This window comes from Lepisosteus oculatus, chromosome 13 (genome assembly GCF_040954835.1).
Source record: "Lepisosteus oculatus isolate fLepOcu1 chromosome 13, fLepOcu1.hap2, whole genome shotgun sequence".
Taxonomy (NCBI): Eukaryota; Metazoa; Chordata; class Actinopteri; order Semionotiformes; family Lepisosteidae; genus Lepisosteus; species Lepisosteus oculatus.
The window spans coordinates 25,359,269-25,372,573 of NC_090708.1; the positions used below are offsets into that span (position 1 = coordinate 25,359,269).

At 38.9% G+C, this 13,305-nt stretch overlaps 1 protein-coding gene across 6 annotated transcripts in view; it reads right to left on the bottom strand.

Moving 5' to 3' along the window:
- Positions 1–13,305, bottom strand: part of epha3 (eph receptor A3) — a 123,627-nt gene that overhangs the window by 93,842 nt on the left and 16,480 nt on the right. For all 6 annotated transcript variants that reach the window (XM_015361728.2, XM_015361726.2, XM_015361727.2 and 3 more), the window contains exon 3: positions 3,989–4,649. In XM_015361728.2, the coding sequence (XP_015217214.1) occupies positions 3,989–4,649 (661 nt within the window). The remainder of the gene's footprint in view (positions 1–3,988; positions 4,650–13,305) is intronic.

The following is a 13,305-nucleotide window of genomic DNA, read 5'->3' on the forward strand; positions in this document are numbered from 1 at the left end:
CCTGTCCCAGACTAAACCCCTGGGCCCAGCTTCTCTTGCCTGGGCAGGTTTTCCTGTGTGAAGAATGCAGGCTGATCACAAGGCATGTGTTAAGTACACGTTTGTATCTAAAATTAAAGCAGAGTGGGAATGTCTTTGTGAAACATTCAAGAAATAAAACAAAAGGCAATTACTTTCCCGTTGCTATGCACAGACACGGCCAACGGTCACTCAAATTATTGCACAAACTACAGTGTCTGATATGCACAAACAACAGTTCAGAGAGCTTGGGGGTGTGGTAAACTTGTTAAACATAGGCATTCCCAAAGGGTATTTAACAAACGATATGGGACAGTTAGATTCACTTGTAACCTACTTTTATTTCATTTGCATTGGCATAACATCACTTATTCTTTCACATCCTATAATGCTGACAGGAACTGGCTATTTCAATTCAATTAGTGCTGTAATGTTGCCTGAACCCTATATTTATCTTGTCCTGGGCTTGTAGAACAACATGTTATATATATTTAAATTCCCAGATAGCAGATTTAAACCCAGTAACACTATACCACTGAATGTCATATTCAGAGAAATAATTACTGAAACAACAGTTCATCCTTTAGAAAACTAAATGGGAAAAATAACATAAAATTGATAGTATTGACAGTTTTCCTTCTTCCACACGGAACGACGTCTTAGGAGAAATAAGTACTGTAAATAGATGTATCATCTATAAAAAGTTTACAGTTTGAGTGCTTAGTCTGTCACACACAGTCTTTTGAAGGATAAAAAACAGCAATACACAAATGATAAGTAAAGATATTGCCTGAGTACTGTACATGGACATCAAAATTGAATTTATTCCTTTAAAGAAACACTCCATCACCCAAACTGAGCTAAAATAAATTATAAATGGTGAACAGAAAATGATAAAAGAGTAACCTGGCAATATTTAAATTCGTACTTCTGAAAACAACAAGGTTCAACCTTCAACTGTGGGAAAAAAAATATTATTATAAAGTTTTCATTTTAAATACTCACCAAAATGTAATTTTCATCCCCTGCCCATGTTTTACAATTGTTTTATTCTACTATATCGCAGTCACTTCACGTTTCGATCAAAAAGGACGAATCGCCCGAAATGCACAACGCTAATAAGAAGATCAGCGGTTAAGTGAAGGTGCTGCTTTTCAAACTGTTGCGCATCCGAGAACCTGTCGTGCGCAGGACGTTCAGGGTTACAGCGCGGTTTAGCTCCTTGCTCAGATGAGAGGGGACAAAAGTCGAAATATTGATATCGAAATAAATATTGATTTTTACTGTAAATAAAGTCAAATGATACAATTGAAGAGCAGACGAGTATAGGTACTAAAACACCGGTACGTCCTGGAATTTATAAACCGATATCTGTGTATTGGGAAATCTTTTAATTTTCCAGTTCAATCTCAAGCACAACTTGTTGAAATACATTAGAGACATTATGTTTCTGTTTCTGTTTTTTCACTGCTGCATAAACGCAGTTACAGTGCACATGTCATACCAGCTTCCTCAATAACACTTTCATTCACAGCACTGCACATTCGTCAACTATTCACATGCATTTTTATATGAAATTAAGTATTAAATTGAAATCGATGATCTACAGAGTCTCTGTGTCTCCGTGCTACAGTTACTCAATACAGATCACACCTTTACTTCACCAGCAGCTCTTAAGTTTCATCATTCAAAACGAGTGACACATAATTTGTCTCATCAATAACAGAGTACTGTAGATATGGAAAACTGTGGCATGCAGCAAATACATTTTATGATACATATAAATACACGGAGAAATAAATCCTCTCTACATTCTTTGAACATGTCTGAAGAGAATCAAACAGAGCTGAACACTTTATGAGCGCTGTGATTTCTCCTGGGAGCCTGCTCTTTTGGAATAATAACAGCAGCAGAGTGCAAGTGTCTTAAGGAGGCAGCTGCAATCCCATTTATTTTCACAGTGCAGAACTGTTTTTTCAAGAGTATCCAGGTTTTTATTCAGAAAGTTAAAGCTATGCAGTATATCCAGATTTGAGCAGTTTCAAAACACATCAGTAAACGTGATATGACAATGATAATATATACTGTATCATATCATATTCCGGAAGTATATGAAACCTCTTACAACTTACAAATAAACTAGCTGTAATTTACACTTTAAAAAAGAAAATATTTTGCAGGACTTAGTAAGTTTTTTACAAAACACAAAAAGGACAAACTTATTGCGAAGAAGACACAACTAAAAACATTGCTCCTAGGGCACCATTTACCTCAGTTAAACTAGTGGTTCCTTTAGTGCTTACCTTCATTCCATATTCATTTATTCATTGCTGGATTTCTTTTTAACTTAGTAAGACATTCCTGTCTGGTGTATGTGAAATTAATAAGACAAAGCAACACTAAATAAGTATATTTTCTACCTTTACAAAGACAGAAATACGTAAAACCCTGCAATCTCCATTAACAAAAGCCCAGGGAAATAAATACTGAATGCTTTCAGATTGAGACTAAGATGCATGCCCAAGGAAACTTTATTTTTCATTAAGGGAGGTTCAGGATGTCAGTGAAAGCCATCATGTTTACTCAGAGAATCTCTCCAAACCCCTACGCTGTGGTCAGGCTTCCCAGTTGTCCTTGGCCGCCAAACGGCAACTGACTGGAACTTCCCTAAGATTCGTTCCTCCAGAAACTCACCAGCACCCCCATCCCTGCCCCCCATTTCCAACCTCACCCCAGCCCACACACGCCACTTGGCTGCAACTGGGTACAGAGTGCAAGTATCCACTTCCCCACTGGCCAGAGTGCCAAATACCAAATTAGCTTGTCAGGGCCCTGATGAAGTGCTACATGAAAGCGTTTCGGAGCCCTAACTGATTCAAGCTGCTTTCTGTGAAAGGAATGCACCACAGCTAAGCCCGGCTAGTGACCAGAGAGCTCATATTTTACTGGGCAAAGCTTTCATGGCTACAGCTGACAGGAATGAGGTGTACACGTGTCCCTTGCAATGCCTGTCCCTGAGATAACCTCATGTAAAACTGCGACTCGAACAAGACCTTGGCAGCAGCATCAAGTTTTAGTCATGACGCATCCGCATGCCACCAAAACATCGATTTGCATTTTCAGGAACCTCCTTGCTATGATGTGAACCATTCTGATCGGAATGACTTTCAGGCTGGTTCTTTCCCAGGTTTCCCAAAGAGTAAAAAAAAAAAGATTTCATATGAAGATACACAGACCTGGGAAATCTGTATGGAGTACTAGATCTACAGCATGAGAGTAAGCAACTAAGAATAAGGGTATTACTATCTAAAACCTAAAAAAGATACAGTATATGATTTAAGAGCTCTTTGCCTGTTATAGATCATCTGCAAGCCAGAGATAAGAGATATACCCCAAATTCCTGGGCTTTGGCCATCAAATCCCATAAGTAATACATCACAGATCAAGGTTTTAATTTATGTATCAAGAGGCAGGCACACAAATGTTATTCATAGAATCCCCTTGTTTTTTCTTACTTTCTGATTGAAAAAAAAAGTTATTATTAATCTATAATTTATAGAGATTAAGTTACCTGTTTTGTAGATAAAAATATGGGTACCAATTAAAAGCACACAGCCGGATTTCCTGAAGCAAATCAGGTAGAGCATCTTAGCCAAGTTTACAGCAGCTGCGATCCCTAGTAGGATTCAAGCCCTTGAAAGTCCTTTCATATGCTCCATCTTTCCAGGTTTGCCCTTTTTACTAGAATGCCATCCCTTAAACATGACAAGCATTGTTTAAGCACCTTTGTCGCGCTCAAATTCTAACTTGCCCATTGTTGTTGGATAAAGACAGGTAGAAAACATTATGAAAAACTGCAGCTTCTTAGAAAAGCCAGCAAGAGCTTAAACGCCCCATCAGAATCAGCATGTCTTTAGTCACAGGGACAAACAATTATGAATGAGAGTGAGTGTCAGAGAGAGAAAGTTACCTTGGCAGGAGACTCCTCTCTCCTCGAAGCCGATGTTACACAGACACTTGCCGATGGGTACCAGCCACTCCCCCTCTGTGCTGCAGTACATCCTGGGTGACTCTTCCTCCTTGGAATTGTTAACGCAGGAGCCACGCACCTCCACCAGGGACTGGGAATCCATGGGCACGGTGTCGGGAAACATGGCCAGGTTCCTCACTGTGAAGGGGCACTTTTTGAAGTAGACCCGCACGGAAACCAGGGCCACACAGGCCCCGACATCCTGGAAGGCCAAGTAGAAGCCCTTCTTGGTGATGGGCCCCACCTCCCGCACCTCTGTGTTCAGCTTGAGGATGCGGTCGCCCAGGTCCATCTGCGTGAAGCTCTCATCCGCCGCGATGGTGTCGATCTTGGTGAACTGGTGCTCCCGGAACTTGACGCCTTGGTCCTCGTCTGTCTCCATGTAGTAGAGGTTGAAAGTCTCCTTGCAGGTGCCCAGGACCAGGGGGATGCTATTGCAGTCCCGCAGGGTGAACTTGAGTTCCACGTAGATCTTCTGTGCAGAATTACGTGGGATCCAGTTGGTCCTCAGCCAGTTGTTCTGGCTGTACTCCATCACGTTGCACACCTGGTAGGTACGGATAGGTGTGTAGTATTCATCCACACCACTAATCTCTTCCCACTGAGAAAATAAAATGAAATTTGCATTTACCACTGATGCATTGAATCATTTCTGCCAGGAAATATGGTGCAGAGTGAAGAATAGCCTTGAAATGAATCAAAAAAGAACAATTTTATCTCTGTCTTATATAGTATTACTTTACATGTCATTATCTGCTTCTGTTTGCACTTGAACCAGAGTCCATCCAAGAAGCAATGTTCTTGTTTTGCTTCATGTGGGACTATTCTTCATCCAGAATGTGTTGCCTTTTAGTATATTATTGACCAAGCAAATGGTCAATGTCAAATTCTTGCCAAAATGGTAGAAACATTGTTTAAGTTTCTGCAGAAAAGCAAAATAGACTACGAATTGAGAGCCTGCTCTTTCCACAAATTTGAATTAAAAAATATTGGCCTTAGCTTTCCCTGCAGTTTATGAAAGTCTGTCAGCTGTGAGAAGCAATCTGTTTTAAGTAGTTGAGAGCTGCTAATTACCAGACATAACAAGTGTGTGTCCAGACTGTGTAATTCGTCCTTTTTTTGCTGTGTTTCAGTTAATGAAACACTCAGAAATGACCATTGTAAAAGAAAGCAATCGATCACCACTGTTCCAAGTCTGGTATTTCAGAAATAGAGACATGAAAGGACAGTATTTATCTATATAGATAGATAAGATGTGTTCTCCAGCAGCTACCAACATAAAATGTGTTGGAATCACAATTTTGCAATGGTTTTTGTGGTTCTCTTTATTCACTATGCATTTCGAACAACACTGGTAAGGCCCTGGCCAAAGACAGAATCAGTCTGAATCTCATTATCAAGTTATTATTGCCTACAAAATCGTAAGGCCACAGTACAGCTCCCTGATGAGGGGGACAGAACAGAATAGACAGATGGTTAGTATTTGGGACTTTTTAGAATTGGTGCAATGCACATAGACTTCCTTCCTGACAGAGGCTGCAGAGTGCTGTTAATATCAGTGTTATACTGTACAGTATGTCCATTGAGGCACTTGCAGTGAGCTTTGGCTGTGAAGTACAAGCTCGCTATGTTGCTCTGCATCTCTTATGCTTTATTGAGGAGGATGTGGTGGGGCTGATTTGTTTATATTTGACTGCTTGAAAATTATCCGTAGACCACTGTGGCAGAGCACAGATGTTTTGCAAAGCCCTCAAGTAAAAACACCTTGTGTTTCATCAGCTCTCGCAAGCCATCTATGAGCATCAACTGCCTGTACTGGAAGCACATTAAATAAATGTGTGACTTAAGGGTGTGGTACGCTCAGACCCTGCAATGCTTCTGCAGAGCACTATAATTAAGAGCTGCCATAATCAGTGAACAGTCACAGGTCCACATGTGCGGACAATTCACACAAGCACTATACAATATATGAACTGAACGCCGAGATCCCTGTGATCTAAAAGGAAAACCAGCCTGACAGAAGCAGCTACAAAGTATCCAAATCCATGGCCCACCATCAGTACACTGAGATCCGAAACAGAACAGCCTGATATTCAGGAAAGGTACAGTTATGCTTATATGTTCATGGTATAAGAATAGTAAAGTATAGCAAAATATAATAGCAGAGTATTATATAGTAGTGTATAGTGTAGCATATAGAGTATAGTATAGTGTGGCATAGCATAATATAGTAGTGTATAGTGTATCATAATGTAGTATTTAGAAAAGAATTCCAGCACTGGCAGTAATAAAACATGTACCAGTTCCTGACACTAAAATAAGATGTAAGGGCTTGCTCTAATGCAGAGTGAACTGTATACAGAATTGGCCAACAAGGTGACATCTCTATAACTGATTACAGGAAACTCGACCTCTCAGACCAGCAACTAAATATTCTGTACTAAACCACCCATGTCTGAGGATGACCATATATTTCTTTAAATATCATTTTACAGCAGTAATCCCCCCAAGCTACAAGAAGCCTTAGTGATGGAATTGAGAAAATAGCCAGTTGGTAAATTTGGCACAGCCTGCACCCACTTCCTCAGTGTCTTATGTCCATACACTGTGGAGACAGGCCAACTGTTAAATACTTTCAGCTAATAGATTCCCTGGCACTGAATAGACAACTACAAGGCAAGCCTGTGTTTCAGAAAGATACAAAATAAAATTATAATCCTTTTTTAGATTCATGTTACAGTGGAATAAGATTTTATATTACAGTCAAGAGTATTTTCATTTATATATTTCAACAATAATAATTACATATTACTATAAAGCCACATCATTCAGTAAACAGTATTAGACCAAATTACTACATTTGTAAATGCAGATGAAAAGCCTATTACAAATTGAGAAATCAAAAACTCATTTATTAAATGAAAAAATAAGACAAACGTCCGACAAATGACACTGATGTGCATTCGCCTAGTGTTTGGAATTCATGGTATTGCGATTGTGTAACCTCTCAGACAGATGAATGTGCACATGACGTAGCCAGTGAAGAGAATGGGATGACTGAGGCAGATGACACTCAGTGAAAGTTCTTGAAAGGGTGCTTGAACACAAATTCATATGTCAGTGGCATCCCAGACTCTCAGCAGCACTGAGGGACACACTGAAAGGAGGACACCTGTGGCTCTTTGTGCTGATACTCTGAGGGAGCCCCTGCACAGCTGAAGAGGTAAAATACAGCAAGCCCATCCCCTCCCAGCAAACAGACAGACAGAAATATATCTTCTGTCTTAGAAATATGTCTTATGAAACACATATTCAGGCACTTCTTTACACAAATGGCTGTAGGATTATGGAACAATGTATCTATCCATGTGGTGGGAACCAATCCCCTCACTTCTTTCAAGAGATGTTTGGACTATTTAGCAGCTGACTACTAAACAGTCTATGTGAGCCAAATGGCCTCTGGTCGGTGACTATTACTATGGACTTACGTCAGTTTGATGGCAGCTTAGAAAAGTAGTGAATTTTGAAGTTTTACAGTCTTAGAAAGGAATAGAACCATCATGTCAAAATCACTAGGTGCATTTGACTGTCTTTGAGAAAATTAAAGAGAATTTTGCACCATACTGTGTACTACATGGCTTAAGGTTCAAATCAGAACCAAGATAAAAAGTATTCATTTAAAGAGTGAAAAATGTTCGTGTTTCTCAAAATTAGCCCATGATATTTCTTGCTTACATTTAATAAAGACTAAAAATGGAAAATAATATGCATGTAGTATAATGCCTGCTGCATGTACTGTATTATTTGTGAACTGGACGGTGCCTATGTCTGCTTATTTTTTCCTACTTGTCAAAGTTTTTCCTGATAATATTTTGTGAAAAATGGAAATAGAGTGGAATAAATTACACCATGGAACAAGCAGATTTTTTTAATAACATCTCAAAAATCCGAGAGGAGATATGAATTGGAAAGGTAATTGGTCTTATTTGTTTCCAACGAGTTAATTGGATTTGGGTCTATTAAGACATACATCATACATAGAGAGAAACATGAGACAAAATGAACACAGATGGGGTTTGTTTACCCTACAGGCAAATGTTCTTGTGCTGCAAAGCATTCCCACAAAGGCTCTGGAAATCCTATATTTGACAACAAGTGCCTAGCAAGCTTAAATTTCTTCGCTGGGTCATTGTGAACAACTGCACGGTATCAGTCAACTGCTTTTCATCACAGCTTTTATGAGAGGAAAACCATAACATATTGTACAGTCCCCATTTACCCACATTTTGACTTGTGAAGTGCTAATCCCCATTTATAACATGTTTTTCTTTTCGCTCTGTACAGCTGGAGATCCGTCAGCTCCAGTCCTAATACAGTAGATTTCATATAGAGTGGACAATGACATCAGATTCTACTTTTAATTTTGGTAGCATTGTTTTTTAACACATTAGTAATATCCAGTTTGCTTTTCTCATCCAGCATGCTTAAAGCGTTGTAATAGTTCTTGAGCAAAACAGGAAGAGACAGAAAAAGCAGAACCTTTTCCCAAAGCAATCAATTAATCAATTGCACTGTGAGGGGGTTAGAGTCAGGCCAGATTTAGAATACAGAATGTCTCTGATTCAGCTGTGTCAAGAAGTGCCATTGCTCTTCAATGTCCATGCTATGGACATGAACTTGGTTTAGCATTTAATCCATTATCTAGCTGCTTTATTTATACAGGATCGTGGAGGGGACGCAGCATATCCCAGCAAGGCGGTGGGCACCCTGGATGGGATGCCAGTCCATTGCAGAACAGACACATACTGTAGACACAAAATACATCCACACCAGGGCCAATTATCCCAGGAGCCAAACCTCCCAGCATATCTTTGGACAGTGGGAAGAAACTGGTGTACCCAGAGGAAACCCACACAGACATGGGGAGAACATACAAATTCCACTCAGATAGCAAACCAGGAAATGAACTCAGCATTCCTGCTCTGCAGGACAGCGATGCTGATCACTGCACCAACCATCTTATGAGATGTGGTCATTTATAACTAAGCAACAGAGGAGAGTACTGCCTGACTTCCAAAATCTGAAAAAGGTCTGAGCAAGGTTAATCCTAACTAATATTTTAACCTTACAAAGTTCTAGTAAGGGGGTCAGCAACTTTAACCGTGCTGAGATGGAAGGAATTTCATGGCAATTTACACAGAGCTTTAAACATGCGTGTATGTTGACCTGGAAAACATGAAAACTTCTACCATTTTAGAGCGAAATTCATCATTCAGAGCTCCAGTTGAATGAAACTAGAAGACTTTCTGGACTACAAGTGTAGGCTTCAGGCTATGCAGAACTTGATGCCATCAAGGGAAAGTTTTTAGATTTGAAAAAAAAGATGAAAGATTAGAAGCAGCATGCAATTTATTTTATACAGAGCAGCTAAAGCTTTGGACCATTTCTGAAAACATGGTACATTGTTTGAAACTAATACAGCCACATTCCCTGGTAAAGCAATGAGAGACCGCCTTAGGATTACTGGGAACATAGGATGCAAATAAGACAGAAATGGCCACATGGTCTAGTCTTGCTGTAGACTGTTTTAATGTTCTACTGACGGCTGAATTATTATCCAGTTACAAACATATGGTTACTTAGGCTCAAGTTATACTAAAGGAAAAACAAATAATTTTATTTAGGTGGAAAGGCCGGTTTAAACCAGGTATGTTTCTAAGTATTATTTAAAAGAGTGAAACAGAATTGGCATATCTAATGCATTGCAGCAAGGAATTCCAAACCTGTCATGCTTCTGTTAAGGTGACTTGCACTACATCAGACATCTCTGAGGCAGTATAAATTTAATGTACAGCTATGCCAAAAGAGGTTTGTGTGATTGAAGTTCAAATGGGTAATCACATAAGAAATAAAGTAATCTGGTTGCCAGTGGATAATGAATTCCAGGCTGCAGCCTGATGCAATTTAAAGAGGCTGTAATAAACAGGATCGCATGTTTAAGGCGCTGTCTGCACACACTGGATTTATATTTACTGCAGCTATCCGAGCAGACTCCTCTTAGGAGCATGTCCGGTGGCTTAACATTTAATTTGCTTTAACTGTTACAATTTGTGCTTACACATGCAGAAGATGGGCAGAAGATCCTTCAATGTCAGCATCACAAAGTACAGATTCCAGGGCAAAATGCTTATCAGTCTGAGTTAGGTAGAGTTGTGATTAATAAAGCCTAATTCACCTTGAGTGCTGTGTCTTCACAACCCCGTTAAAACACAAATGAAAGCACAGCTACCCCTAACCTGATGCTGGATACTTGTGCCTTGTGAATTCATTGTTCAAATTCCCCTTGATTAATTATTAGACTTAATTATTAGACTGTATTACTGATGATACAAAATTAAATAGGTTCTTTTCAACACCATCACTTGATTGAATTAAGAGTTAACCAGCAAAAGCTGTCGCTCCACAGGGTTTGATGTTCCACGTATGAAACACCCCACACGATTGAGTAATTCTATTACAATTGAGTATTTCAGTTTGTGGAAGATAAGGCTCAGTGTGAATTATTTTTTTAACAAAGGGGATTGACCTGTTCATTTACATTTATTTGTTTATATTCATTGTGAGAGATAGTCTGGATTACACATACACTACAGAAATATTTGTGCAGCAAAATAAAAATATGAGATAAATATGCATCTAAGTCTTTTATGTGAAATACCTTTTAGTAGGAATGTTGTACTGCCTGTTAGTTTTGCATTTAAACTGTAATTATCGAAATTTTATGGTGCCAACTGTAAAAACAGCTCATGGGAAACTGAGTTTGGCAGGTATATGGAACAAATTACTGAATTTCCTTCAATAACTGCCAACATTAAACAGGTAATTTAAACACTTAATAAACTTTCAAAACAGGCTTAGTGAGTCCAGCCCTGAAGGCCAACAGTTATATTATTGGTCAAATAAACACAATTATTACAGGAAGCTGTAACATCAGGTCTCTGTAAGCTATGACAGATGAAGAAAAGAAAATGAAATATTTATGCTAATTCATAGATGATTTTTTGCCCTTCACAGCACTAAGACGGGAGTCTGAAATGCTAAATAACCATTGGGTTCACAAGGCAATTTTTCTTTCTAAAATCACTGTCATTATCTGATCCTCTTCATTTCAGTATTAATCACTCAGGTAATTCACTTCTGAATCAACAAAGGAAAATCGTAATTTTGGAAACACCTGCAAAATCTGCAAGCCTGAGAACTTTCATTCTTTCCTTCTCTTGCTGTTTTTTGCCTTTAGACTCTGACATTCATATGCAGAATGTTGTCAAATGTTGTTGTTAGTGTTTTCTTATAAAAATCCTACAGTTCCTCAACAATTAGCCAATTGAAATACTAAAATTACTTATGAGATAACACACTTGTTTTAAATAAAATGATATGATGCATAAGAGGAAAGACAATCAATTTATTAGCTTAACTTATGGCAATACAGTCGGTGAGTGGTTCATCTTGAAAGATGACTTAGGGGCATGAGGTTACACTCACCTAATGTTAACCTGAAAAAGCTTAAAAACACTTAAAGGTTTTTTTTTTCTACTGTAAAAGTTATGCAGTGCTCTTGATGTGCTGATGATGAAACATTTTAAAACTCTTTCAAAAGCTTTGCAACACTTGTAATTTACCTCAGGATTAAAATTTCTGTTGTAAAATTGAAAATATTAAGTATTATATGGCATGTTGTGCCAGCAAACTGTTTTCCATGGTAAGTTTACTGCGCAGATTTTCAGTTTGCTTCATTTTTTCTCTTTAACTCTTCTCAACTGCCAGGGACCTCCAGCTTCAAATTTTCAAATTCACTCCTGTCAAACTGTTTTTAGTTTAAGAAAATTAAATGGGATTGGTGTTCATCTTGGTTTTGCATGTGAAAGATTAACAACACATTTCAATGATGCTGTGAGTCCTTCTGGTGCCCTCGTATTCCATTTTCACTAACGAGTGCAATCGACTGGCTTTAAACCTCAATTATTCCAACTGAGCAAACTCAATACCCAAGCAAAATTATATATTGAATTACATCACACAAAGCTGCAATGGATCTCTTGGAATTAACTGCAACAATAATGCTGTAAATAGGCCAACTGAACTTTGGTAATTATATGGCCAAATCAACAGCTTTTTTTCTTTCATCTCCCTCACTTCCCCTTTGCTTCCTCTCCTCTCTTTCCTTTTGAACTGCTTCTTTCTTCTCTCTCCAAACCATTTTAGCTAGATTATCAACTGGGCCCTTCAAATGCACTGAGCTCATTTATCAGCAGTGTATGACCACAGTGAGAAGTCACACATCCCTGAGCTCCTTGTAAAACAAAGCATGTAACAGCTGTGGATGCAAAGAGTTCTCTTGAGCCTCTGTGCCTTCAGCTTTCTCTTTATTGTGGTCTATTTTTTTTCTCAAAGAGTTCTTGTCAAGAGTAGTACAGTGGTTGCTGCCTTGCAACTCTGGGGCCATGGGTTCAATACCTGAGGTGTTATCTGGGTGGAGTTTGCATGATCTCCCTGTGTTTACATATTAACGTGTGTTTAGTCCAGATGCTCTGGCCTCCTTCCACAATCCAAAGGCATGCTGGCAGGTTAACACGCTTTCGTAAAATTGTCCCTGGTGCGTGTGCTTGAGTCTGTTTGTGCTTTGTGATGGACTATCCAGGGTATATTTGGCTTTGTGCCCAATGCTTTCTGGGATATGTTCCTGGCAACCATGACCCTGAATTGGAGAAGTGGTTATTATGTGCTTCTTGTCAAATAATGATTAGGTCACCGTAAATAACTTTAAAATGCACTTAAGGTGTTTGTTACAACCTGAAACTTTCCCTGCTACAGCACCGTGACAGTGAGGTGTTACAACCTAAAACTTCCCCTGCTACAGCACTGTGTCATGAAGGTGGGACCTAAAGCTTCTCCTGCCACAGCACTGTGTCATACTAAATTAATATGTTCTGAAACAACTGCCTTTCTGACAATGTACAAACACACCAAAGCATGTTAAAGGACATGCTGTTGCACCATGGGAATTCTTTCTTAATGAACGTATTCTGATATAGTAGTGAAAAAGCTGGATTTGAAAAATGAAATAAATCCATCACTCTCTATATTTCCCTCATAAGGTTATACAGTTAGCATGCCATTGAAAGAGACACCTCCAGGCTGAGAGTGTAATTATGTTAATTGATAAAATGTATAACTGTCCTCATTATCTCTTTGGG